The sequence below is a fragment of the Diadema setosum genome, unplaced genomic scaffold (genome assembly GCF_964275005.1).
Source record: "Diadema setosum unplaced genomic scaffold, eeDiaSeto1 scaffold_35, whole genome shotgun sequence".
Classification (NCBI taxonomy): Eukaryota; Metazoa; Echinodermata; class Echinoidea; order Diadematoida; family Diadematidae; genus Diadema; species Diadema setosum.
Window position 1 is genome coordinate 270,142 of NW_027307661.1, and position 26,522 is coordinate 296,663.

The window sequence follows — 26,522 nt, forward strand, 5'->3', positions numbered from 1 at the left end:
CAGCTCAAATCCATAAGTCCACATTTCATGATCTACCTCTTGGTGCTGCCAAGGTTTGTGTTAAAAAAAGAGCACCTGTTACCGACCAAACATTAAGAATCTGAATTCATGGATTTTTTACATGTGGTGTACATTGTTGCTTTGTTCAAACTTACAGTTATGTGACCACAATGTTACATTATGTCTTCGGAATGAAAATTGTTACAAGCCTCCATGCCAATCGGTCGGGATCCTTATTCGATAATATGTACGCTTTGTTTATGTGTTGTTCGTATTTGTTTGTGTCGGAGGGAGGAAAAGGGATGAAAACATGGAGGTATTATATTCACACTGACAGGATAGTCTTCCCTTAGTATTTTATATTATTTCTCATCCTCTTTATGTACTGCACAGCTGGAATCAATCAAACACTCTGGAAGACTTGACATTTCTGCTGCTGCATTAGAGGCATATGCCAAGAGTATTTGCACCATGCCAAACCTTAAGACTCTGGAGCTAGTGGAAGTCAACATAGCCGACGGTTTCTTTCTTGCCCTGAAGACATCAGCATCAGAAGCAAGGGTATCTTAATTTCCATTTGTTATATTCCAGTGTAATATCGTATAGTGGGCCATAGAGGAGAGATTCATGTTGACCGTTTTGATTAGAATCGAAAATGAATGGAATTAGACAGTTTTCTTTAATACGGAAGGATTGTAATCATTCGCTCAGAAACCGATTTTTTTTTTTAATAAAATGAAGAAATAAATTGGTGGGGTTTCCCAAGTACACAAAACAATCATTCCAATATCAAGGTCTACTGAAAATTGAAAAGGAGATGCTGACATAACCCCATAATCCTATTTAACTTTAGGTGTCACTCCTTAGAAGATGCATGTACTAATATTAAAAATGTGGATGGTAGTGGTTTTTTTAATAGGATAGAAAAAAATAGTGAAGATTTTATGTGTAAAATTAAATGGAAAACTTTATTGAGGCAATGTCATCGTATCTACTTACTGAAGTAATGGGTGTTTTCATCTGTGTTTTACATCATCCCCCTCCTCTTCACTCCACAGCTACAATCTATAAGTCTTCATTTCACGATCTACCTCTCGGTGCAGGCAAGGGTTGTGTTAAAGACCTAATAAAATGGTTTAGGCATTTTTTTCTCAATGATATAATAATATTAAATGTTAAATTCTAAGTAATTCTATGGTTGTGCGGGGTTTTTTACTGTTCTGAATTTTGTTCTATATTTGTTAACATAATGGATGCAATTTCCTCGGTTTTGGAAAACTTGCTATACTTTCGCCGCATGCGGCGCACTATCACTTCTAAATTGTGATGACGTCTAAGAACGGAGTCGTTCACGACCAGTCTAGCCGTAGCCAGCGAGCTGGCAAGGCTATGCTAGCGCAGCGCAGCGACAGCCGGCCGGCGGCTGCACTGGCTAGCGCTGGCGGGGGAGCGAGCTAGCGAGCGCATAGCAGGTGCTGCGCTGCACTATTGTCATTGGCTAAGCCTTTAGACAAAAGAATATTCAATGAACTGTATCGGATTTAATACTGCCAATAATACAGATTACAACTGTGGTACGCTTGGATATCCATTATTTTCGGCAAACTCGTGAAATAGGCCCCACCACTGCGTGTCTGTAATAATAGTAATACTACGGCGACTCGCCTATTTCAGCCCCACCGTGTGGCGTTCATCTCGGTAGGCAAGCACGGCGGTGGGGCTGCCTTCCACAGTAAATACTCTTGAATGCGGCGAAAATGACTTCATAATATGGCCCTCGACTAATTTAACGGCCAATTTAACCATAAATACAACCCTACCTAACCCTAAACCCTAGGAGGACCTACCCTTGCTTGCTATAAACGCACGGGTACGGTGCACGCGCACTGCGGTGGGGCCTATTTCACGATAGCCCCACCACCACTGCGTGTCTGTACTAATACTACGGCGACTCGCCTGCTTTATAGGCCTAGACCTACTCGTGAATCCAGCCCCACCGTGGCATTCATCGGTAGATAAGCACGGCGTTTGGGCTTCCTTCCACAGTATGATTTTTAGCATAAAACAAAAACTACTCGACCAAAATCGACGATAATTCTTGGTATCGTTTTTCTTAGAAAATGGCGCATCTAAATTACTGATAACAAATGTTGCAGAAACTGACTATGGGAAACTGGTTAGGCCTTTTTTTTTTTTTTTTGAGCCATGACCCACCCTGTAACAACATATCCCCCTAACCGTTAGGCGTTTATAGAGTGTAGCCTCTGTACTACTACCAAAGATTCTGCTATTACTACTTACTAGTCTACTAGACCTTGTGCCGTAGTGGTAATAGTACTACTACTAGTAGTAGTACTAGTAGACTACTACTACTAGTAGACTACTATAACTACTAGTAGACTGCTACTAGATCTACTACTAGACTACTACAGGTAGTTTAACTTGTAAGCGCCGGCCGACGGGCCAGGCCACGGCCGGGACGCTCCCGCTTGCTTGCTGCGGCCGGAGTAGCCGCTCACTTTGTGAGCGAGCTGGGCCTGTTCTTCTAATCTACTTACTAGACAAACAGTTACAACTTACAATGTCAATCATGTAGAATACAGTATATCCTTTCTAACGTTAAACTATATGGGGGCATACCAGACATACCACTCTGTATTTCCCAGGCGATCGTTTCCGTGAGGTCTATTCTCGGGCTTGGTGCCATGTTGATACGCTCTTGCACTGGCAGCGGGGGAGATGCAGCTGGTTCATATCGGTAAGGTGCAGCCCCACGATAACGTTCTGGTTCATCGGCCGCCTCTCCCTCCCCATCTTCCCCTTCAACTTCATGTGCCTCCTCTTCTTCTCCGCTATCGTCAGAGCTGCAGTCTTCATCATCATCATCATCAATGTCGAAGTTTAACCATATAGGGGAAGACATTATGCTCGATGTACCAGGTATCTGTGCAAGCTAACTTAGTGATAATGTACGTGGTAATGCGTAAATGTCGACAGTCAGTGGGTCGACCGGGAGCGCACATCCCGCGGGGCCCGGGCCTGGCGGGGCTAGCTATCGTGTACGCGCGTGTACCAAGCTAGTAATCTGAGTGCTTGTGCTGAGCGGCGTCTGCTAACTGAGCACAACTCCGTGCTTATACGTCATCAATCGGTTCAGGGGTGTTGGTCACGTGACTATTTTTTTCGCAAAAGCTGCAACGGGGTCCTCCAAAAATGTGATATTTGGGGGAGTTTCTAGAAGCGATAAAAACCGGAACGACACTGACAACCTATTTACATTGATAATCATGACATATATTTTACATTTCTTTTGCATATTAAAACATTTTGCAAGCATTTTATTAGGTCTTTAAGAGAAAAAAATATATATAAACATATCTATACTTGATATGTATATGTATATAAATATAATAGGGCTATCTCAGCTTCTATGAGCATATATAAAATCGTAATCATCATCAATACCTGTATGATATAACCTTTAATTTTACAATAGCTGGAATCAATCTGACACGTTGAAGGACCTTTATTGAGGCGATGCCATTTTATTTTCTGCCTGAAGAGATTGGTTTTTTCATCTGTGCTTCAAATCACCCCCGCCGGGCCCCCTTTCGCTCTACAGCTCAAATCCAAAAGTCCACATTTCATGATCTATCTCTTGGTGCTGCCAAAGTTTGTGTAAAAAAAAAGAGCGCCTGTTACCCACCAAACATTAAGAATCTGAATTAATGAATCTTTTACTTGTGGTGTAGATTGTTGCTTTGGTCAAACTTACAGTTAGGTGACCACAATGTTACATTATGTCTTCAGAATGAAAATTGTTACAAGCCTCCATGCCGATCGGTCGGGATCCTTATTCGATAATATGTACTCTTTGTTTATGTGTTGTTCGTATTTGTTTGTGTCGCAGGGAGGAAAAGGAATGAAAACATGGAGGTATTATATTCACACTGACAGGATGGTCTTCCCGTAGTATTTTATGTTATTTCTCACCCTCTTTATGTACTGCACAGCTGGAATTAATCAAACACTATGGAGGACTTGACATTTCTGCTGCTGCATCAGAGACATATGCCAAGAGTATTTGCACCATGCCAAACCTTAAGACTCTGGAGCTAGTGGAAGTCGACATAGCCGACGGTTTCTTTCTTGCCCTCAAGACATCAGCATCAGAAGCAAGGGTATCTTAATTTCCATTTGTTATATTCCAGTGTAATATCGTATAGTGGGCCATAGAGGAGAGATTCATGTTGACCGTTTTGATTGGAATCGAAAATGAATGGAGTTACAAAGTTTTCTTTAATACAGAAGGATTGTAATCATTCGATCAGAAACCGATTTTTTTTTAATAAGATGAAGGAATAAATGGATGGGGTTTCCCAAGTACACAAAACAATGATTCCAATATAAAGGTCTACTGAAAATTGAATAGGAGATGCTGGCATATCCCCATAATCCTATATACCTTTAGGTGTCACTCCCTAGATGATACATATACTAACATTACAAATTTGGATGGTAATGGTTTCTTTAATAGGATAGAAAAAAATAGTAAAGATTGTATGTGTAAAATTAAATGGAAAACTTTATTGACGCAATGTCATCGTATCTACTTACTGAAATGATGGGTGTTTTAATCTGTGTTTTACATCATCCCCCTCCTCTTCACTTCATCATCAATACCTGTATGATATTACTAAAACACTGATCAATTCAGTGCTTATTTACGTCGATGTAGGGCAATTTGTCAATCAGTTGCAATGAAAACATCACGACGGAAGAATTTTCATGAATTTGAATAAATTCTTTTGTTTAAACACAAATTGGTTGACAAAACTCAAAATCTAATCAACAGTTTTCCTGTGACTGGCCGGTTGTGTTTTGCTATACTGTTTTTTGCTTTGTTTATTTTTTGCATTCGCTAGCAGTAACTCTGTAATGTATCGGTATACATAACAATATGAATCTTTTGACTCTTTAGGGTACACTGAATGAACTCAAAATAGAAGTGTGCAACTGAAGCACAGCTTTCACTGTGATCTTACACACCACAAATGTTGTATCCTGACGTTTCCTGTAATGTTGGGTTTCCAAAATATCATACAATGCTTGGCGTGTAACACATGAGATTTTTCAAGTGATGTTTTCGAATCGAATATTGTGTACTAGTACTTTCTCATACCTAGCATCACTCACATAAATCATACTGTTTTTCTTTTAAAACAAACATGATTAACATAAATACAATTTCTTCACAAATCCTTGGGAAAGGAAAAACTGAACGAGGATACATGAACACATGTATACGTTGTCATATACAAAAACAAAATCATCAGTTTCTTGCCTGTTTTGAGTCTTGTTTGAAATGTTCAGCTTGATGTAGGTGTTACTGTAGATTTGAGATTGTTATCGTTCGGCAACATTATCAGCGCGTGCACAGTTTCAAACTCGTGACAAAGCGTCTGCTAATTTGTTGTCCTTTCCTGCTATGTGCACAATTCTCAGTGGGTACGGCTGGAGAATCAAACTTCAACGGAAGAGACGCTGATTCTTGTGCTTGAAGCGTTCTAAGAATGCGAATGGGTTATGGTCAGTGTACACCACGATGTCTCGTCCACCGTCCAAATACGCTTCGAAATGTTGCACGGCTAGAACAACACTGAGACATTCCTTCTCCACAGTTGAATACTTTTGCTGATGGCGATTCAGTTTTTTGGAGAAGAAACACACAGGTTTGCTATGTCCGTTGTCGTCGTCCTGAAGTAGCACGGCTCCTACTCCTCGGTCACTAGCACCCGTAGCCAGCTGGAAGCTCCTCTCAAAGTTTGGTGCGATGAGCACGGGATCGTTCATGAGGACGGCCTTCAGCTTCTGGAACGCATCCTGGCAGCTCGCCGACCACTGGAACGTTGTACCCTTTTTCAACAAGTTCGTCAAGGGCACCACCATGTGACTGAAGTTGGGGACGAATCTCAGTTACAATCCGCACATTCCCAAAAAGCGTCCACGATGGCTCTGACCTTGGCATCTCGTGGTGCGACGCTACCTCGGCCTACCTTGTGACCCAGGTAAGTCACTCAAGCTTTCCCAAACTTGCATTTGGCCAGATTCATCGTCCTGCATGTGACAACCTCCGGGACAGCTCTCGAAGATGAGCAACATGCTCCTCCCACGTATTGCTGAAAAACCAACACAGCGTCTATATAGACAACACAGTTATCACGACCAGCAATAACTCGATTCATCATGCGTTGAAAAGTTGCGGGGAAATTTTTCATCCCGAAGGGCATGACACGACACTGGTATAACTCGGAGGGCGTGAAAAACGCCGAGATCTCTCTTGCATCCTTGTCTAATGGCACCTGCCAATACCCTTTCATCAAATCCAATTTGCTGACATACTCAGCACTTCCTACCCGATCAATACATTCCTCAATCAGAGGAAGCGGAAACGAATCAGTCTTGGTTATGGTATTGACCTTCCTGTAATCTATACAAAATATGGACGTTCCGTCTGCCTTTGCGACTAGCACTACTGGGGAACTTCAGTTTGAGTTGCTGGGCTCTATGATTCCATTTGCAAGCATGAAATCTATCTTCCTATCCACCTGTTCTCTCTTAGCAGGATGAATCCGATATGGATGCTGCCTTATGGGTGCATTTTCACCAACATCTACCGTATGAACAGTGTCTTTCGCACAGCCCAATTTATCACTGCAAACCTCCGGAAATTCCTGGAATATGTAGACAACATCTTGCCCCTCTGCATCTCAGATAGATGACTGAGCAGTAACTCTGGATTTTCTGGTGCCTTTGAGTTCTCTACTCGCGGAATCATTCCTGACTTGAAATTCACACTCTGAGAATCTGAAGCATCAGGTTCAAACTCTTCTGTACTTTTCCCAGCACTGTGTAGGACACTCTCACTCACAACTGCATCCAAGTCTTCTACCATCACACGGCTAAATGATTCCTCAAATACCGGAAAAGGAATCAACGGCGCAGGTCTAATGGCATGTTTTGGTTTTCTACCACTTGACAGTCATGACACGTTCAACAAAATTCAGACACATCCTTTCTCATCTTGAGCCAGAAGAAGTGAGTTATGATTCCACACAGAGTCTTCTTGACACCCATGTGTCCGGCCATCGGAATTTCATGTGCAAGACGTAGAATTTCCTTTCGATACGGCGGAGGAGCAACTATCTGGTCGACAACCGTCCAGTCCTCATCTGCGGGACAGTCTGGAGGACGCCATTTCCTCATCAAAACACCAGACTTTACATAGAAACATTATGGCCCTCCCTTCGTCTCATCTACAGTCAATGCACCCTCTCTCAACTTCAACAATTCCTCATCTTCCATCTGTGCTTTGATTAAAGCCGGCTGACTGAACACACCTTCCTCCCAACTTTGTTCTCTTTCATCTTCACTAGTCACCCTTTCAAATAATGTGTCATCAAGAGAAATTTCACTTTCAAACTGCTTTCTCTCACGCTCTGCTTCGCTTGCTCGAAACCTGGCGATAGCACATGTTGGAAATACTTCTGGAAATTCATCAACCAATTTTTAGCTTTCCTGCTCGTACACTGGGACTTCAGAAACAACCGGAAGGACACTCACTCGACCTCCTGCAAGGCCATTACCGAGCAAAAAAGAAACTCCTTCCAAAGGGATAAATGGAACTATTCCCACAATCACTTCCCCTGAAATCAGTCCACTATCCAAATTCACTCAGAATAGAGGGACCGCCTGCGTTCCTCCGTTGACATCATGTATCAGTACTTTTCTACCCGTGTTACAGTCTATGGGCATACTCTTCACATCTCCTACCATGAGGGATTGTGTAGCTCCCGTATCACGAAGGATGACAGCCGGTACTATAAATTCAGCAATGGTAACTGTACCCTTGAAAATGAAGTCCTTGTACTTTTCATCCAAACGACCACTTGAACACGTATCTGTCATTTTTTAGACACTGCTTTTCACAACATTTGGATGACGCTGTTCATCACTTACACTTGACTTAACAAAACCATTGGTGGCTGCTTGGTACTGTTTCTCTTTTGTTTCAGCATCTGAACTGTTCTGTGTACGTGTGTCTGCATGGACTAAACCGTGTGTTGCTTTTTGCTTTTGTATTTCTTTTGCTTCATTTTGTCCAAGCAATCGCCTACATTCAGACTTGACGTGACCTGTTTTTCCACAGAAAAAGCATCTCACCTCTTTGTATATAGGCCGTGGCGATTTCGGGCGCTCGTTTTGATTAGAATCGAAAATGAATGGAATTACAAAGTTTTCTTTAATACAGAAGGATTGTAATCATTCGATCAGAGACCGATTTTTTTTTTAATAAAATGAAGGAATAAATGGGTGGCGTTTCCCAAGTACACAAAACAATGATTCCAATATTAAGGTCTACTGAAAATTGAAAAGGAGATGCTGTCATAACCCCATAATCCTATATAACTTTAGGTGTCACTCCTTAATAGATACATGTACTAATATTACAAATGTGGATGGTAGTGGTTTCTTTAATAGGACAGAAAAAATGGTGAAGATTTTAAGTGTAAAATTAAATGGAAAACTTTATTGAGGCAATGTCATCGTATCTACTTACTGAAGTGATGCGTGTTTTAATCTGTGTTTTACATCATCCCCCTACTCTTCACTTCACAGCTACAATCTATAAGTCTTCATTTCATGATCTACCTCTCGGTGCAGGCAAGGGTTGTGTTAAGAGAAATATATATATATAAACATATATATACGTGATATGTATATAAATATAATAGGGGTATCACAGCTTCTATGAGCATATGAAATCGTAATCGTCATCAATACCTGTATGATATTACCTTCAATTCTACAATAGCTGGAATCAATCTGACACGTTGAAGGACCTTTATTTTATTAACTCTTTATGTGCCATGGTGGAAACCCCCTGTGTGCCACATTAGACACCAAGGTAGTCATGCTTTGAGAAGGAATTCTGTTTTTTCCAATTTGTATAACTTCTACAAATTTCTGTTACGATGGGCATAATAGTAGGCAAAGTTAAAGAGGAATGCCAAACTTTGTTTTGATATGAATTGTATGACAACTCTATTTTCAATTTTTCTTTTAATGACCAGTTGCTACATTACAATAAAGGCATGACTTTTGCACATTAAACCGTGACAGAAACTTAGAATGTACGAGCAAATCTAGTTGGGAACATCGTTTGATAGTCGATCACCACATAGAATGGAAGCCGTATATGCTGAGAGGAACAAAAGCACGAGAAACGCTTTCATTGTGCCGCGGGATTAGCAGTAATTAGTGGTTTATCGATCGGTCTTGGCGGCTTTGTTTGTTGAGCAGAATATGCGAAGTTGGCACGCCGTTGACTGAGTCGGAGGTGCGAACGTGGCACATAGAGAGTTAAGGCGATGCCATTTTATTTTCTGCCTGAAGACATGTTTTGTTTTTTTTTTTTCATCTGTGTTTCAAATCCCCCCCCCCCCGCTTCACTCCACAGCTCAAATCCATAAATCCACATTTCTTTTTTCATGATCTACCTCTTGGTGCTGCCAAGGTTTGTGTAAAAAAAAAAGAGCGCCTGTTACCCACCCAACATCAAGAATCTGAATTCACGGATTTTTACTTGTGGTGTAGATTGTTGCTTTGTTCAAAACTTACAGTTATGTGACCACAATGTTACATTATGTCTTCAGAATGAAAATTGTTACAAGCCTCCATGCCAATCGGTCGGGATCCTTATTCGATAATATGTACTCTTTGTTTATGTGTTGTTCGTATTTGTTTGTGTCGCAGGGAGGAAAAGGAATGAAAACATGGAGGTATTATATTCACACTGACAGGATAGTCCTCCCTTATTATTTTATGTTATTTCTCATCCTCTTTCTGTACTGCACAGCTGGAATTAATCAAACACTATCGAAGACTTGACATTTTTGCTGCTGCATCAGAGACATATGCCAAGAGTATTTGCACCATGCCAAACGTTAAGACTCTGGAGCTAGTGCAAATCAACATAGCCGACGGTTTCTTTCTTCCCCTCAAGACATCAGCATCAGAAACAAGGGTATCTTAATTTCCATTTGTTATATTCCAGTGTAATATCGTATAGTGGGCCATAGAGGAGAGATTCATGTTGACCATTTTGATTAGAAACGAAAATGAATGACATTACAAAGTTTTCTTTAATACAGAAGGATTGTAATCATTCGATCAGAAACCGATTTTTTTTTTTAATAAAACGAAGGAATAAATGGGTGGGGTTTCCCAAGTACACAAAACAATCATTCCAATATTAAGGTCTACTGAAAATTGAAAAGGAGATGCTGGCATAACCCCATAATCCTATATAGCTTTAGGTGTCACTCCTTAGAAGATACATGTACTAATATAACAAATGAGGATGGTAGTGGTTTCTTTAAAAGGATAGAAAAAATAGTGAAGATTTTATGTGTAAAATTAAATGGAAAACTTTATCGAGGCTATGTCATTGTATCTACTTACTGAAGTGATGGGTGTTTTAATATATGTTTTACATCATCCCCTTCCTCTTCACTCCACAGCTACAATCTATAAGTCTTCATTTCATGATCTACCTCTCGGTGCCGGCAAGGGTTGTGTTAAGAGAAATATGTATATATAAATATATATATACGTGATATGTATATGTATATGAATATGATAGGGGTATCTCAGCTTCTATTACCATATGAAATCGTAATCGTCATCAATACCTGTATGATATTACCTTCAATTCTACAATAGCTGGAATCAATCTGACACGTTGAAGGACCTTTATTAACTCTTTATGTGCCATGGTGGAAACCCCCTGTGTGCCACATTAGACACCAAGGTAGTCATGCTTTGAGAAGGAATTCTGTTTTTCCAATTTGTATAACTTCTACTAATTTCTGTTACGATGGGCATAATAGTAGGCAAAGTTAAAGAGGAATGCCAAGCTTTGTTTCGATATGAATTGTATGACAACTCTATTTTCAATTTTTCTTTTAATGACCAGTTGCTACATTACAATAAAGGCATGACTTTTGCACATTAAACCGTGACAGAAACTTAGAATGTACGAGCAAATCTAGTTGGGAACATCGTTTGATAGTCGATCACCACATAGAATGGCAGCCGTATATGCTGAGAGGAACAAAAGCACGAGAAACGCTTTCATTGTGCCGCGGGATTAGCAGTAATTAGTGGTTTATCGATCGGTCTTGGCGGCATTGTTTGTAGAGCAGAATATGCGAAGTTGGCACGCCGTTGACTGAGTCGGAGGTGCGAACGTGGCACATAGAGAGATAAGGCGATGCCATTTTATTTTCTGCCTGAAGACATGTTTTTTTTTTTTTTCATCTGTGTTTCAAATCCCCCCCCCCTTCACTCCACAGCTCAAATCCATAAATCCACATTTTTTTTTTCATGATCTACCTCTTGGTGCTGCCAAGGTTTGTGTAAAAAAAAAAGAGCGCCTGTTACCCACCCAACATTAAGAATCTGAATTCACGGATTTTTACTTGTGGTGTAGATTGTTGCTTTGTTCAAAACTTACAGTTATGTGACCACAATGTTACATTATGTCTTCAGAATGAAAATTGTTACAAGCCTCCATGCCAATCGGTCGGGATCCTTATTCGATAATATGTACTCTTTGTTTATGTGTTGTTCGTATTTGTTTGTGTCGGAGGGAGGAAAAGGGATGAAAACATGGAGGTATTATATTCACACTGACAGGATGGTCTTCCCTTAGTATTTTATGTTATTTCTCACCCTCTTTATGTACTGCACAGCTGGAATCGATCAAACACTATCGAAGACTAGACATTTCTGCTGCTGCATCAGAGGCATATGCCAAGAGTATTTGCACCATGCCAAACCTTAAGACTCTGGAGCTAGTGCAAGTCAACATAGCCGACGGTTTCTTTCTTGCCCTCAAGACATCAGCATCAGAAGCAAGGGTATCTTAATTTCCATTTGTTATATTCCAGTGTAATATCGTATAGTGGGCCATAGAGGAGAGATTCATGTTGACCATTTTGATTAGAATCGAAAATGAATGAAATTACAAAGTTTTCTTTAATACAGAAGGATTGTAATCATTCGATCAGAAACCGATTTTTTTTTTAATAAAACGAAGGAATAAATGGGTGGGGTTTCCCAAGTACACAAAACAATCATTCCAATATTAAGGTCTACTGAAAATTGAAAAGGAGATGCTGGCATAACCCCATAATCCTATATAGCTTTAGGTGTCACTCCTTAGAAGATACATGTACAAATATTACAAATGAGGATGGTAGTGGTTTCTTTAAAAGGATAGAAAAAATAGTGAAGATTTTATGTGTATAATTAAATGGAAAACTTTATTGAGGCTATGTCATTGTATCTACTTACTGAAGTGATGGGTGTTTTCATCTTTGTTTTACATCATCCCCCTCCTCTTCACTCCACAGCTACAATCTATAAGTCTTCATTTCATAATCTACCTCTCGGTGCAGGCAAAGCTTGTGTTCTTAAAGAGAAAATATATAAACAAACCTATACGTGATATGTATATGTATATAAATATAATAGGGGTATCTCAGCATCTATGAACATATGAACTCGTAAACATCATCAATACCTGTATGATATTACCTTTAATTTTACAATAGCTGGAATCAATCTGACACGTTGAAGGACCTTTATTGAGGCGATGCCATTTTATTTTCTGCCGGAAGAGATGTTTTTTTTTTTTTCATCTGTGTTTCAAATCCCCCCCCCCTTTCGCTCCACAGCTCAAATCCATAAGTCCACTTTTCATGATCTACCTCTTGGTGCTGCCAAGGTTTGTGTAAAAAAGAAAGAGCGCCTGTTACCCACCAAACATTAAGAATCTGAATTCATGGATTTTTAACTTGTGGTGTACATTGTTGCTTTGTTCAAACTTACAGTTATGTGACCACAATGTTACATTATGTCTTCAGAATGAAAATTTTTACAAGCCTCCATGCCAATCGGTCGGGATCCTTATTCGATAATATGTACTCTTTTTTTATGTGTTGTTCGTATTTGTTTGTGTGGCAGGGAGGAAAAGGGATGAAAACATGGAGGTATTATATTCACACTGACAGGATGGTCTTCCCTTAGTATTTTATGTTATTTCTCACCCTCTTTATGTACTGCACAGCTGGAATCAATCAAACACTCTGGAGGACTTGACATTTCTGCTGCTGCATCAGAGGCATATGCCAAGAGTATTTGCACCATGCCAAACCTTAAGACTCTGGAGCTACATAAAGTGAACATAGCCGACGGTTTCTTTCTTGCCCTGAAGACATCAGCATCAGAAGCAAGGGTATCTTAATTTGCGTTTGTTATATTCCAGTGTAATATCGTATAATGGGCCATAGAGGAGGAGAGATTCATGTTGACCGTTTTGATTAGAATCGAAAATGAATGAAATTACAAAGTTTTATTTAATACAGAAGGATTGTAATCATTCGATCAGAAACCGATTTCTTGTTTTTTAATAAAATGAAGGAATAAATGGATGGGGTTTCCCAAGTACACAAAACAATCATTCCAATATTAAGGTCTACTGAAAATTGAAAAGGAGATGCTGGCATAACCCCATAATCCTATATAGCTTTAGGTGTCACTCCTTAGAAGATACATGTACTAATATTACAAATGAGGATGGTAGTGGTTTCTTTAAAAGGATAGAAAAAATAGTGAAGAATTTATGTGTAAAATTAAATGGAAAACTTTATTGAGGCTATGTCATTGTATCTACTTACTGAAGTGATGGGTGTTTTAATCTATGTTTTACATCATCCCCTTCCTCTTCACTCCACAGCTACAATCTATAAGTCTTCATTTCATAATCTACCTCTCGGTGCAGGCAAGGCTTGTGTTCTTAAAGAGAAAATATGTATATATATATATATAAACAAACCTATACGTGATATGTATATGTATATAAATATAATAGGGGTATCTCAGCATCTATGAACATATGAACTCGTAATCATCATCAATACCTGTATGATATTACCTTTAATTTTACAATAGCTGGAATCAATCTGACACGTTGAAGGACCTTTATTGAGGCGATGCCATTTTATTTTCTGTCGGAAGAGATGTTTTTTTTTTTTCATCTGTGTTTCAAATCATCCCCCCCCCCCTTTCGCTCCACAGCTCAAACCCATAAGTCCACTTTTCATGATCTACCTCTTGGTGCTGCCATGGTTTGTGTAAAAAAAAAAAAAAAAAGAGCGCCTGTTACCCACCAAACATTAAGAATCTGAATTCATGGATTTTTAACTTGTGGTGTACATTGTTGCTTTGTTCAAACTTACAGTTATGTGACCACAATGTTACATTATGTCTTCAGAATGAAAATTGTTACAAGCCTCCATGCCAATCGGTTGGGATCCTTATTCGATAATATGTACTTTTTGTTTATGTGTTGTTCGTATTTGTTTGTGTGGGAGGGAGGAAAAGGGATGAAAACATGGAGGTATTATATTCACACTGACAGGATGGTCTTCCCTTAGTATTTTATATTATTTCTCATCCTCTTTATGTACTGCACAGCTGGAATCAATCAAACACTTTGGAGGACTTGACATTTCTGCTGCTATATCAGAGGCATATGCCAAGAGTATTTGCACCATGCCAAACCTTAAGACTCTGAAGCTACATAAAGTGAACATAGCCGACGGTTTCTTTCTTGGCCTAAAGACATCAGCATCAGAGGCAAGGGTATCTTAATTTGCATTTGTTATATTCCAGTGTAATATCGTATAATGGGCCATAGAGGAGGAGAGATTCATGTTGACCGTTTTGATTAGAATCGAAAATGAATGAAATTACAAAGTTTTATTTAATACAGAAGGATTGTAATCATTCGATCAGAAACCGATTTCTTGTTTTTTAATAAAATGAAGGAATAAATGGATGGGGTTTCCCAAGTACACAAAACAATCATTCCAATATTAAGGTCTACTGAAAATTGAAAAGGAGATGCTGTCATAACCCCATAATCCTATATAACTTTAGGTGTCACTCCTTAATAGATACATGTACTAATATTACAAATGTGGATGGTAGTGGTTTCTGTAATAGGACAGAAAAAATAGTGAAGAATTTAAGTGTAAAATTAAATGGAAAACTTTATTGAGGCAATGTCATCGTATCTACTTACTGAAGTGATGCGTGTTTTAATCTGTGTTTTACATCATCCCCCTACTCTTCACTTCACAGCTACAATCTATAAGTCTTCATTTCATGATCTACCTCTCGGTGCAGGCAAGGGTTGTGTTAAGAGAAATAATATGTATATGGGTCAGAATTTTGAACGATGTACAATTGAGCCAAAACAAGGCAAAATTTAAAAAGTAGGAAATTCTCCAAATCATTTATCTTACCTGAAAGAGTATAAGCCAAGCTTTAATATGAACCCAATTATACTAGGATTTTCCCAGAGGAACAAGTTTTTATTCACCGCGGAAGTTTACCATGTCCAGAGCAGCGAACGTCTGTGAGGAATAGTACTGCACATACATTTGAATACCATTTAACATAGTTTGCAAAGATCTGATTCAGTTCAAAATCGTAACAAAATATCTTAAGGGACATGTGTACGTGTTGGCAGAATATTAAGCTTGTACTCCCAACCTAGGTACGCAATGGTAGACAACTGATGATTTAACCTAATTCGTCATTTCTGTTGAAATATTGCTCTTCCGCTAAACACTTTCTCCACTTTACGCGCATTTTACAGAAACTCAATATTTTGACCTCTTATTTCACTATCCCATACTTTAATCCTCACTCCCAAATAATAATATACCTTTTTAAGATGTATCTGATCTGGGCAGTCTCTATAACCCAACAAACATAGCATAGTTTTCATCACGGAGGTTCGCATATAGCTCACGGACGTTCGGAACAAACAAGATATTGAACAATGCAGCTCTTTTGAGTTGGAAACGCATTCTACTCACAACAAACAGCAATTTCATGTCGAGAACAAACTCCTCTGCAAAATCCTGAATAGATATTACCAATTCTCAATTATAAAAGCTTGTTTATCTTCTCATACTGAAGAACCAAAGAAAACAATTTTTCCATCTCTCCTAAATGAACGTACAAACGTACGCGTAATCTCAGTGACGTAGCCCATCCTTGAGAACGAATATATTTATCAAAACTTCGTTATCACGAAGTAAAGATTCAGGTCCTAAATTTGTTATCTAAAGTCTACTATGCAAAATTTGCTTATAACAAACATGGTCACAGCCAAATATGACAAAGAATTAAAATAGATAAACAAAAGAAATGTGCTCCGTTATAGAAATACGAAGTTTGGCTGGGGAGGGCAAACGAATACGTTAGGAAGAAATCCCTCTGCGTTTGCTCCTTGTGTTACACACTGTTACCAAGGAGAATTTGTGTTATTATATTAGTCAGAAATGATATTAGGTTCGATACTGCGAGGTTTTGTCATAACAAGACACAATAAGTCCATATAACTTGGATGGATGTTTGTGACTTCGATATTATACAATATGGTTTGTTATAACAAACATTTTGTAGCGCGTCATTTCGGAGGCTCGTTATTCATACAGTTTGTCAATCCGAAAATTGATAGAGTTTGTATAAACATAAGCTCTTTTTTATTCCGTAAATGATAGGAATCTCCGAAGGTTAATCGAAAGTTTCATTAATTGGAACATGAAAAATCAGGTTCGCTTATCCAAATGTGGAGAAACAAGTTAACAACCAAATCCTCCAAATTTCAAAACCTCATGATAACCGTTTTCACCTAAACGAATATCAGGCCCATTCCACTTTTAGAAGAAAGGACCTAAAAATAATGAACCTTAATATTTAATTTTCGGACTAACAAACTTTCGGAATAAGAACATTTTTTAATAAGGAACCTTCTGAATTAACTACGAATATTTTTTTTTTTCATTTTCGGAATAACAAACCTTTGGACATTCGGAGTAACGAATCTTTGGAAGAGCAAACATATCAAATTGCAACCTTAAACCTACTCTTAATCATTACTTTTTTTAAGCATGTGTTTTCAAAGTAAGCACAAAAGCACAAAGAAATTGACGATCTCTCTGTCTCTTAAATGTAAAATGAAAAAAAAAAATCATGGAAAGAATTGAAAATTAACATTGCTTTTCATAGATGAGTATAAAAAAAACACCATGTCATGATAAGCGGAGTTTTTGCGTGTTTTCATCAGACAATAATTGTATACTGCATTATTTTTGTTCGCTTGTGACGGCATTTCGATGAATACAAAAATAAACACAAAAAAAAAACTTCTCCAGAGGGATTTGGTATAACGGGAGTGCACTGGCATTTCTTTTCTCTGTGTGTTGGAGCTCGATCCCTTCTCTGTTTCTTCTCATTTTCAATCAACTGCTTCCACGTCCTTTTGAAATTTTTCCGTTTCTTCTTCAACACATGCCCATTACAGACTTCTTCCGTCATTATCCTGAATGTGATTGCGTAGTACTTTTCGGATTTGTTTTGTTTTGATTTGTTTTCTGTTTGGTCGCAGCATGTTCAGGCTACTTAGGGAATGAGAGAAAAATCGTCGTGAAGAGAAAAATAAGAATGAATTAAGGCATTTAATATCATGACAATTACAGCGAACGTCCGTTATGGAGACCAAAACTGGATGTGTTCTGTTTGAGACGGCAGCTACCGTACTCAAAAGATAAACACTTGGAGCGTCTGTCACTAAAAAGTGGCACTGTTCTTCTTTCTCCTACTATGTAATCCATTGACTTATTCTACCAACGAACATCCATGACCAAAACGTTTTCCGTTTTTTATTACAGGTAAATTGAGTGCTGAACGTTATTCACTTTGGGGTATGAGAGACTCGGTGATTTGGTAATATTTTCAAGTGACATTAACTTAATGTCCAGTGATATTTGTACTTATCAGAAATTTCCTTTCTCGGACAGAACGTCCGTGAGCGAAACTTTTAGAACCTGTAACAGTACAAATTGTCTCCAGAACCTCATTAGAAAGAAATTTAAATGCACAGAAATTACAGATTACGCAAAATTCCATTTTCCTATAACTTTGTTTTCAGTGTTAAGCTGGTTTTGTATAATTAGAGGGAAAACAAGCGTAAAATTGTGAGTAAATTTTCAACTGTTTGTTCATCATGATCACATAGCACCTTAAAAATTCTGAAACTACTGCTCTAAACTCATTTTTTACTTTGTAAAACTTTATTTGTCGCTATTGGAGCCAAAAGTTTTAAAGAATACAGGACACTTTCGGGACAAGTTATCCCTATCGATGGGATTGCATACGTCACGGACGTTCGTTCTACTACTAGGGTCATGTTCCAGGACGGATAACTAATCAGCAGAGAGTACCTAGCCTTCCCAACTCTTTCAAAAATTAGAAAAGGTATTGACAATGCAAATTATAAGAAATTTGACATCCTTACAACATATGTATTGCTCAGAGGGGGATCAGGAGGGAAATTTTTAGAGAAAGTGTTTATTATATGCTTGGTTTTCGGTGAATTGCATGGTCCAAAAACTGCGGACGAGCCTCAGTCCGCTCTAAAAATGACATGCAGCTCCTCGGCTAGAGAGCCAAAGGTAAAATGTACCTTCGCCATCAAAGCAAGATAGTGTCCCACTCGAAAACGTTTTAATAATCACGGACGTTCTTTTTTTCTCGGAGGTTCGTCTAAAAACATAATTTTGGTTCCTATTTGACAAAGGATGGACAGAAACTCAAAACAAACATATTATCGTGTGGCTAGATCTTAGTTGATTACGACTCAGAACAATATCACCAATAACGTTTGATGGGCTACGATCTTTATTAGAAAATAGCGGAAGCACGTCCGTGACGAAAACTGAGTATAATTTTGCATAAAAGAATGTTACGTCTCATGTACAGCCAGCAGACGTACAATTTTTGCAGGATATGTTCATTGGGTGGAACACCAAATTTTTATATACATTACAGTTGGGACAACAAAGTAGAATTTGCAGCAGCGATAGAAATAAAAACATCTCGGACGTTCGTCTGTTTAGGGCTTTGATATTTCAATTGTTCTCTGTAATTTCATACGTGCTCATAAGGTTCTTATAATTTTGTGGTACATACCCATGATATGTCAGATCCAGAACATGGTCAGATATTAGATGCCACGTACCATAAAAAAGGCACATCATTAGTTTGAAAAACAAAAAGTATTGTGAAAATAGCGTTTTTACCGTATTTTTACACTTTAAGTCCTTGTCAAAAGAAAAATACCAGGCAAAAGTCAACCAAACCATACATTTCCTGAAAGGAAATTTACCAATCTTTGAGATTACATGAAAAAATCTGGTTTTGTAGATCATTCTGACGTGTTCTAAGGGAAAGAATGTCATAAGGTGCGAAAATTGGCAATTGTACATCGTTCAAAATTCTTACCCATATATAAACATATATATACGTGATATGTATATGTATATAGATAATAGGGGTATCTCAGCTTCTATGAGCATATGAAATCGTAATCGTCATCAATACCTGTACATGGGCGTCACCAGGGGGGGTGCGTTGGGTGCGAACGCACCCCCCTTCAGATCCTTAAAAAAAAAAATAATAATAAAAAAATCAGTCTGCGAGTGACCTCAACGCCGGATGCTTAATAATTATTCTTTTCTATTTTCTTTTTTATAGTTTGCACCAGGGACACACACACAAACACACACACACACACACACACACACACACACACACACACACACAAAGCTCGTCGGCAAAAACAATACGCACCCCTGGTTCTGGCAGCGCTGATTTTATACATATCTATCAGTATTCTACAGTGTTTACTATCTATCGACCGTACGGATCGGAGCACTTACTCAGTATACACGTTTGCATGTATATACGTGTGCTACTTACAAGTATGTAGGGTCTATGTATTACTAAAACTGACCAATCCACATTGCCAACCCAAGAGCGAGCCTTAGCCTCATTAAAAAAAAAAATGGAGGGGCAAGCATATTTTAGTTTTGCCCCCCCCCCCCCTCCCCCATAATTAATGATTCCCGAAATGAGAAGATTTTCTTGCTTTTGAAAGAAAAAAATGTTGGCCCCATAAAGATATTGGACGGCAAGTGCACCATTTGCCAACCCCACATAATTATAATTCCCGCGATGAAAAGATTTTCTTGCTTTTTTGTTAGAATTCAAGAAATCTGTCCAATTATTTCACTCAAAAGCAGTGGCGTAACCATGGTAACTACGGAGGAGGGGGGGTGCGCCCCCTCCCAATCCGCTGGTTAAAAAAAAAAAGATTTACCAAAATAGTAGTTCAAGTGTTAGTAAACTGCATGCTTTTGAATGAAAGGGTGATCCAGAAATAAGATATTTTTCTATGATTTCCTTTAACCATAATTAAATAGGCATATAGCGTGAAACATTGTTTAAAAAGCCCGGACCCGACAAAAGATTGTGATTCCTGGTCGGCATTCTGCATATAAGCAGGATGTGCGCAGTGTACTCAGTACATCCGAACGAAGAGTCGCTACAATGTTGCGCAATGTGATGTAGAATGTACACCTTTGTACCTTACGCTTCGTTATTATCAAAGCTAGTATTCATTGACTTTGCAGTGTTGCTTTACATACTAGTCTATATCAAAATGTCTTGCATTGCCAATAAAAAGACTTGACCTGGGGTAATTCCTAACTTTTCCATGTATATAATACACACACACAAACAAACACGCACAATTAGTTTAGGGGATGCTCTATAAAGTGCAGATTTTGGACATCCTTTCCCCGCTTGGTCACTTTGACGCCACCTCGCTGGTCATACCTCCCCCAGTCATGAACATAAACCCACACCCTTGACTACCACTGGATCCAGGGGGAGGGGCGCATCGGGCGTCCCCCCCCCCCCCCCTTTCATTTCCAAAGCGAAAAAAATAAATAAAATAGCTGCAAACGGCAGTTTTGGGACAGTAAAATGTCAAAATTTTCAAGCTCGCTCGCTCCTCTCGCTCGCATTTAGTCCTAATGCCATTCTCCTGAAGTTGCAGCCAGTAATTGCCGGCAGTTGCGCCTGGTGCGCCCCCCCCCCCCCCCTTAATTTCCAAAGCGAAAAAATATAGCTACAAACGGCAGTTTGGGGACTATAAAATGTCAAAATTTTCAAGCTCGCTCGCTCCGTTCGCTCGCATGTAATCTTTATGCCATTCTTCTGATGTTGCTGCCAGTAATTGCCTGCAGTTGCGCCCGGTGCGCCCCCCTTAATTTCCAAAGCGAAGAATTAGTCCTAATGCCATTCTCCTGAAGTTGCTGCCAGTAATTGCCGGCAGTTGCTCCTGGTGCGCCCCCCCCCCCCCCCTTAATTTCCAAAGCGAAAAAATATAGCTACAAACGGCAGTTTGGGGACTGTAAAATGTAAAATTTTCAAGCTCGCTCGCTCGCATTTTATTGTTATGCAATTCACCTAATGTTGCTGCCAGTAATTGCCAGCAATTCCGCCCGGTGCCCATCCCCCTTAATTTCCAAATCGAAAAAATATGGCTAAGAATGGCAGTTTTTGGACTGTAAAAATGTAAAATTTTCAAGCTCGCTCGTTCCGCTCGCTCGAATGTAATCATTATGCTCTCCTGATATTGCTGCCAGTATTTGCCAGCAGTTGCGCCCGATGCGCCCCCTTCAATTCTAAAGCGAAGAAATATAGCTATACAAACGGCAGTTTGTTTGTTTTTTACTGTAAAATGTCAAAATTTTCAAGCTCGCTCGCTCGCTCGCTCGCTCGCATTTAATTGTTACGCAGTTCTCCTGATGTTGCTGCCACTAATTGCCGGCAGTTGAGCCCGGTGCGCCCCCCCCCCCCCCCCTCCTTTTTTTCCAAAGCGAAAAAAATATGGCTCCAAATGGCAGTTTTGGGACTGTAAAATGTCAAAATTTTCAAGCTCGCTCTCTTCGCTCGCTCGCATTTAATTGCTATGCCATTCACCTGATGTTGCTGCCAGTAATTGCCAGCAGTTGCGCCCGGTGCCCCCCCCCCCCCCCCTTAATTTACAAAGCAAAAAGATATGGCTACAAACGGCAGTTTCGGGACTGTAAAATGTCAAAATTTTCAAGCTCGCTCGCTCCCCTCGCTCGCATTTAATCTTTATGCCATTCTTCTGATGTTGCTGCCAGTAATTGCCGGCAGTTGCGCCCGGTGCCCCCCCCCCCCCCCTTAATATCGAAAGCGAAAAAATATGGCTAAGAACGGCAGTTTTTGGACTGTAAAATGTAAAATTTTCAAGCTCGCTCGCTCGCATTTTATTGTTATGCAATTCACCTAATGTTGCTGCCAGTAATTGCCAGCAATTCCGCCCGGTGCCCATCCCCCTTAATTTCCAAATCGAAAAAATATGGCTAAGAATGGCAGTTTTTGGACTGTAAAAATGTAAAATTTTCAAGCTCGCTCGTTCCGCTCGCTCGAATGTAATCATTATGCTCTCCTGATATTGCTGCCAGTATTTGCCAGCAGTTGCGCCCGATGCGCCCCCTTCAATTCTAAAGCGAAGAAATATAGCTATACAAACGGCAGTTTGTTTGTTTTTTACTGTAAAATGTCAAAATTTTCAAGCTCGCTCGCTCGCTCGCTCGCTCGCATTTAATTGTTACGCAGTTCTCCTGATGTTGCTGCCACTAATTGCCGGCAGTTGAGCCCGGTGCGCCCCCCCCCCCCCTCCTTTATTTCCAAAGCGAAAAAAATATGGCTCCAAATGGCAGTTTTGGGACTGTAAAATGTCAAAATTTTCAAGCTCGCTCTCTTCGCTCGCTCGCATTTAATTGTTATGCCAGTCACCTGATGTTGCTGCCAGTAATTGCCAGCAGTTGCGCCCGGTGCGCCCCCCCCCCCCCTTTAATTTCCAAAGCAAAAGAATATGGCTACAAATGGCAGTTTGGGACTGTAAAATGTCAAAATTTTCAAGCTCGCTCGCTAGTTCGCTCGCATTTAATTGTTATGCAGTTCTCCTGATGTTGCTGCCAGTAATTACCGGCAGTTGCGCCCGGTGCGCCCCACCCCTCCTTTATTTATGGCTAAGAACGGCAGTTTTTGGACTGTAAAATGTAAAATTTTCAAGCTCGCTCGCTCGCATTTTATTGTTATGCAATTCACCTAATGTTGCTGCCAGTAATTTATACAAAGCAAAAAGATATGGCTACAAACGGCAGTTTCGGGACTGTAAAATGTCAAAATTTTCAAGCTCGCTCGCTCCCCTCGCTCGCATTTAATCTTTATGCCATTCTTCTGATGTTGCTGCCAGTAATTGCCGGCAGTTGCGCCCGGTGCGCCCCCCCCCCCCCCCCCCCTTAATATCGAAAGCGAAAAAATATGGCTAAGAACGGCAGTTTTTGGACTGTAAAATGTAAAATTTTCAAGCTCGCTCGCTCGCATTTTATTGTTATGCAATTCACCTAATGTTGCTGCCAGTAATTGCCAGCAATTCCGCCCGGTGCCCATCCCCCTTAATTTCCAAATCGAAAAAATATGGCTAAGAATGGCAGTTTTTGGACTGTAAAAATGTAAAATTTTCAAGCTCGCTCGCTCGCATTTTATTGTTATGCAATTCACCTAATGTTGCTGCCAGTAATTTACAAAGCAAAAAGATATGGCTACAAACGGCAGTTTCGGGACTGTAAAATGTCAAAATTTTCAAGCTCGCTCGCTCGCTCCGTTCGCTCGCATTTAATCTTTATGCCATTCTTCTGATGTTGCTGCCAGTAATTGCCTGCAGTTGCGCCCGGTGCGCCCCCCCCCCCCCTTAATTTCCAAAGCGAAAAAATATAGCTACAAACGGCAGTTTGGGGACCTGATGTTGCTGCCAGTAATTGCCAGCAGTTGCGCCCGGTGCCCCCCCCCCCCCTTAATTTACAAAGCAAAAAGATATGGCTACAAACGGCTGTAAAATGTCAAAATTTTCAAGCTCGCTCGCTCCCCTCGCTCGCATGTAGTCGTTATGCCATTCTCCTGATAGCGCTGCCACTAAGTGCCAGTAATTTGTCGTTTCACACCGTCATTCCATAATCCATTTATAGGGGGTACAACCCCCTCCGGCACTTCCACACCCTCCCCCACCCTTGCTCGCTCCCTCGCCTACTAACCCCCCCAAGATGAAATCCTAGCTACGCCGGTGCCCTCTCCCCGCTTGGTTTCCCTTAAAAAAAAAACCAGTAAAAGTCTAGGGATTGAGAGCTTCCTATGTTCTAAATATCTGTTCAAAAATCTCGTAAACATTTAGTGTCAAAACGCACCCCCCTTGAAAAAAAGCTGGTGACGCCCCTGCTGTATGATATTACCTTCAATTCTACAATAGCTGGAATCAATCTGACACGTTGAAGGACCTTTATTAACTCTTTATGTGCCATGGTGGAAACCCCCTGTGTGCCACATTAGACACCAAGGTAGTCATGCTTTGAGAAGGAATTCTGTTTTTCCAATTTGTATAACTTCTACAAATTTCTGTTACGATGGGCATAATAGTAGGCAAAGTTAAAGAGGAATGCCAAGCTTTGTTTCGATATGAATTGTATGACAACTCTATTTTCAATTTTTCTTTTAATGACCAGTTGCTACATTACGATAAAGGCATGACTTTTGCACATTAAACCGTGACAGAAACTTAGAATGTACGAGCAAATCTAGTTGGGAACATCGTTTGATAGTCGATCACCACATAGAATGGAAGCCGTATATGCTGAGAGGAACAAAAGCACGAGAAACGCTTTCATTGTGCCGCGGGATTAGCAGTAATTAGTGGTTTATCGATCGGTCTTGGCGGCATTGTTTGTAGAGCAGAATATGCGAAGTTGGCACGCCGTTGACTGAGTCGGAGGTGCGAACGTGGCACATAGAGAGTTAAGGCGATGCCATTTTATTTTCTGCCTGAAGACATGTTTTGTTGTTTTTTTTTCATGATCTACCTCTTGGTGCTGCCAAGGTTTGTGTAAAAAAAAAAAGAGCGCCTGTTACCCACCCAACATTAAGAATCTGAATTCACGGATTTTTACTTGTGGTGTAGATTGTTGCTTTGTTCAAAACTTACAGTTATGTGACCACAATGTTACATTATGTCTTCAGAATGAAAATTGTTACAAGCCTCCATGCCAATCGGTCGGGATCCTTATTCGATAATATGTACTCTTTGTTTATGTGTTGTTCGTATTTGTTTGTGTGGGAGGGAGGAAAAGGGATGAAAACATGGAGGTATTATATTCACACTGACAGGATGGTCTTCCCGTAGTATTTTATATTATTTCTCACCCTCTTTATGTACTGCACAGCTGGAATTAATCAAACACTATCGAACACTAGACACTTCTGCTGCTGCATCAGAGGCATATGCCAAGAGTATTTGCACCATGCCAAACCTTAAGACTCTGGAGCTAGTGGAAGTCAACATAGCCGACGGTTTCTTTCTTGCCCTCAAGACATCAGCATCAGAAGCAAGGGTATCTTAATTTCCATTTGTTATATTCCAGTGTAATATCGTATAGTGGGCCATAGAGGAGAGATTTATGTTGACCATTTTGATTAGAATCGAAAATGAATGAAATTACAAAGTTTTCTTAAATACAGAAGGATTGTAATCATTCGATCAGAAACCGATTTTTTTTTTAATAAAACGAAGGAATAAATGGGTGGGGTTTCCCAAGTACACAAAACAATCATTCCAATATTAAGGTCTACTGAAAATTGAAAAGGAGATGCTGGCATAACCCCATAATCCTATATAGCTTTAGGTGTCACTCCTTAGAAGATACATGTACTAATATTACAAATGAGGATGGTAGTGGTTTCTTTAAAAGGATAGAAAAAATAGTGAAGATTTTATGTGTAAAATTAAATGGAAAACTTTATTGAGGCTATGTCATTGTATCTACTTACTGAAGTGATGGGTGTTTTAATCTATGTTTTACATCATCCCCTTCCTCTTCACTCCACAGCTACAATCTATAAGTCTTCATTTCATAATCTACCTCTCGGTGCAGGCAAGGCTTGTGTTCTTAAAGAGAAAATATGTATATATATATATATAAACAAACCTATACGTGATATGTATATGTATATAAATATAATAGGGGTATCTCTGCATCTATGAACATATGAACTCGTAATCATCATCAATACCTGTATGATATTACCTTTAATTTTGCAATAGCTGGAATCAATCTGACACGTTGAAGGACCTTTATTGAGGCGATGCCATTTTATTTTCTGCCGGAAGAGATGTTTTTTTTTTTTCATCTGTGTTTCAAATCCCCCCCCCCCTTTCGCTCCACAGCTCAAATCCATAAGTCCACTTTTCATGATCTACCTCTTGGTGCTGCCAAGGTTTGTGTAAAAAAAAAAGAGCACCTGTTACCCACCAAACATTAAGAATCTGAATTCATGGATTTTTAACTTGTGGTGTACATTGTTGCTTTGTTCAAACTTACAGTTAT

General features: G+C 39.6%; 1 protein-coding gene across 1 annotated transcript in view; it reads left to right on the forward strand.

Annotated features, from left to right (window-relative positions):
- Positions 1 to 26,522, forward strand: part of LOC140245800 (uncharacterized) — a 137,453-nt gene that overhangs the window by 110,522 nt on the left and 409 nt on the right. Inside the window, 7 exon segments of the mRNA XM_072325314.1 lie at positions 394 to 561; positions 4,014 to 4,181; positions 9,920 to 10,087; positions 11,817 to 11,984; positions 13,196 to 13,363; positions 14,605 to 14,772; positions 25,362 to 25,529. Of these exon segments, the coding sequence (XP_072181415.1) occupies positions 394 to 561; positions 4,014 to 4,181; positions 9,920 to 10,087; positions 11,817 to 11,984; positions 13,196 to 13,363; positions 14,605 to 14,772; positions 25,362 to 25,529 (1,176 nt within the window).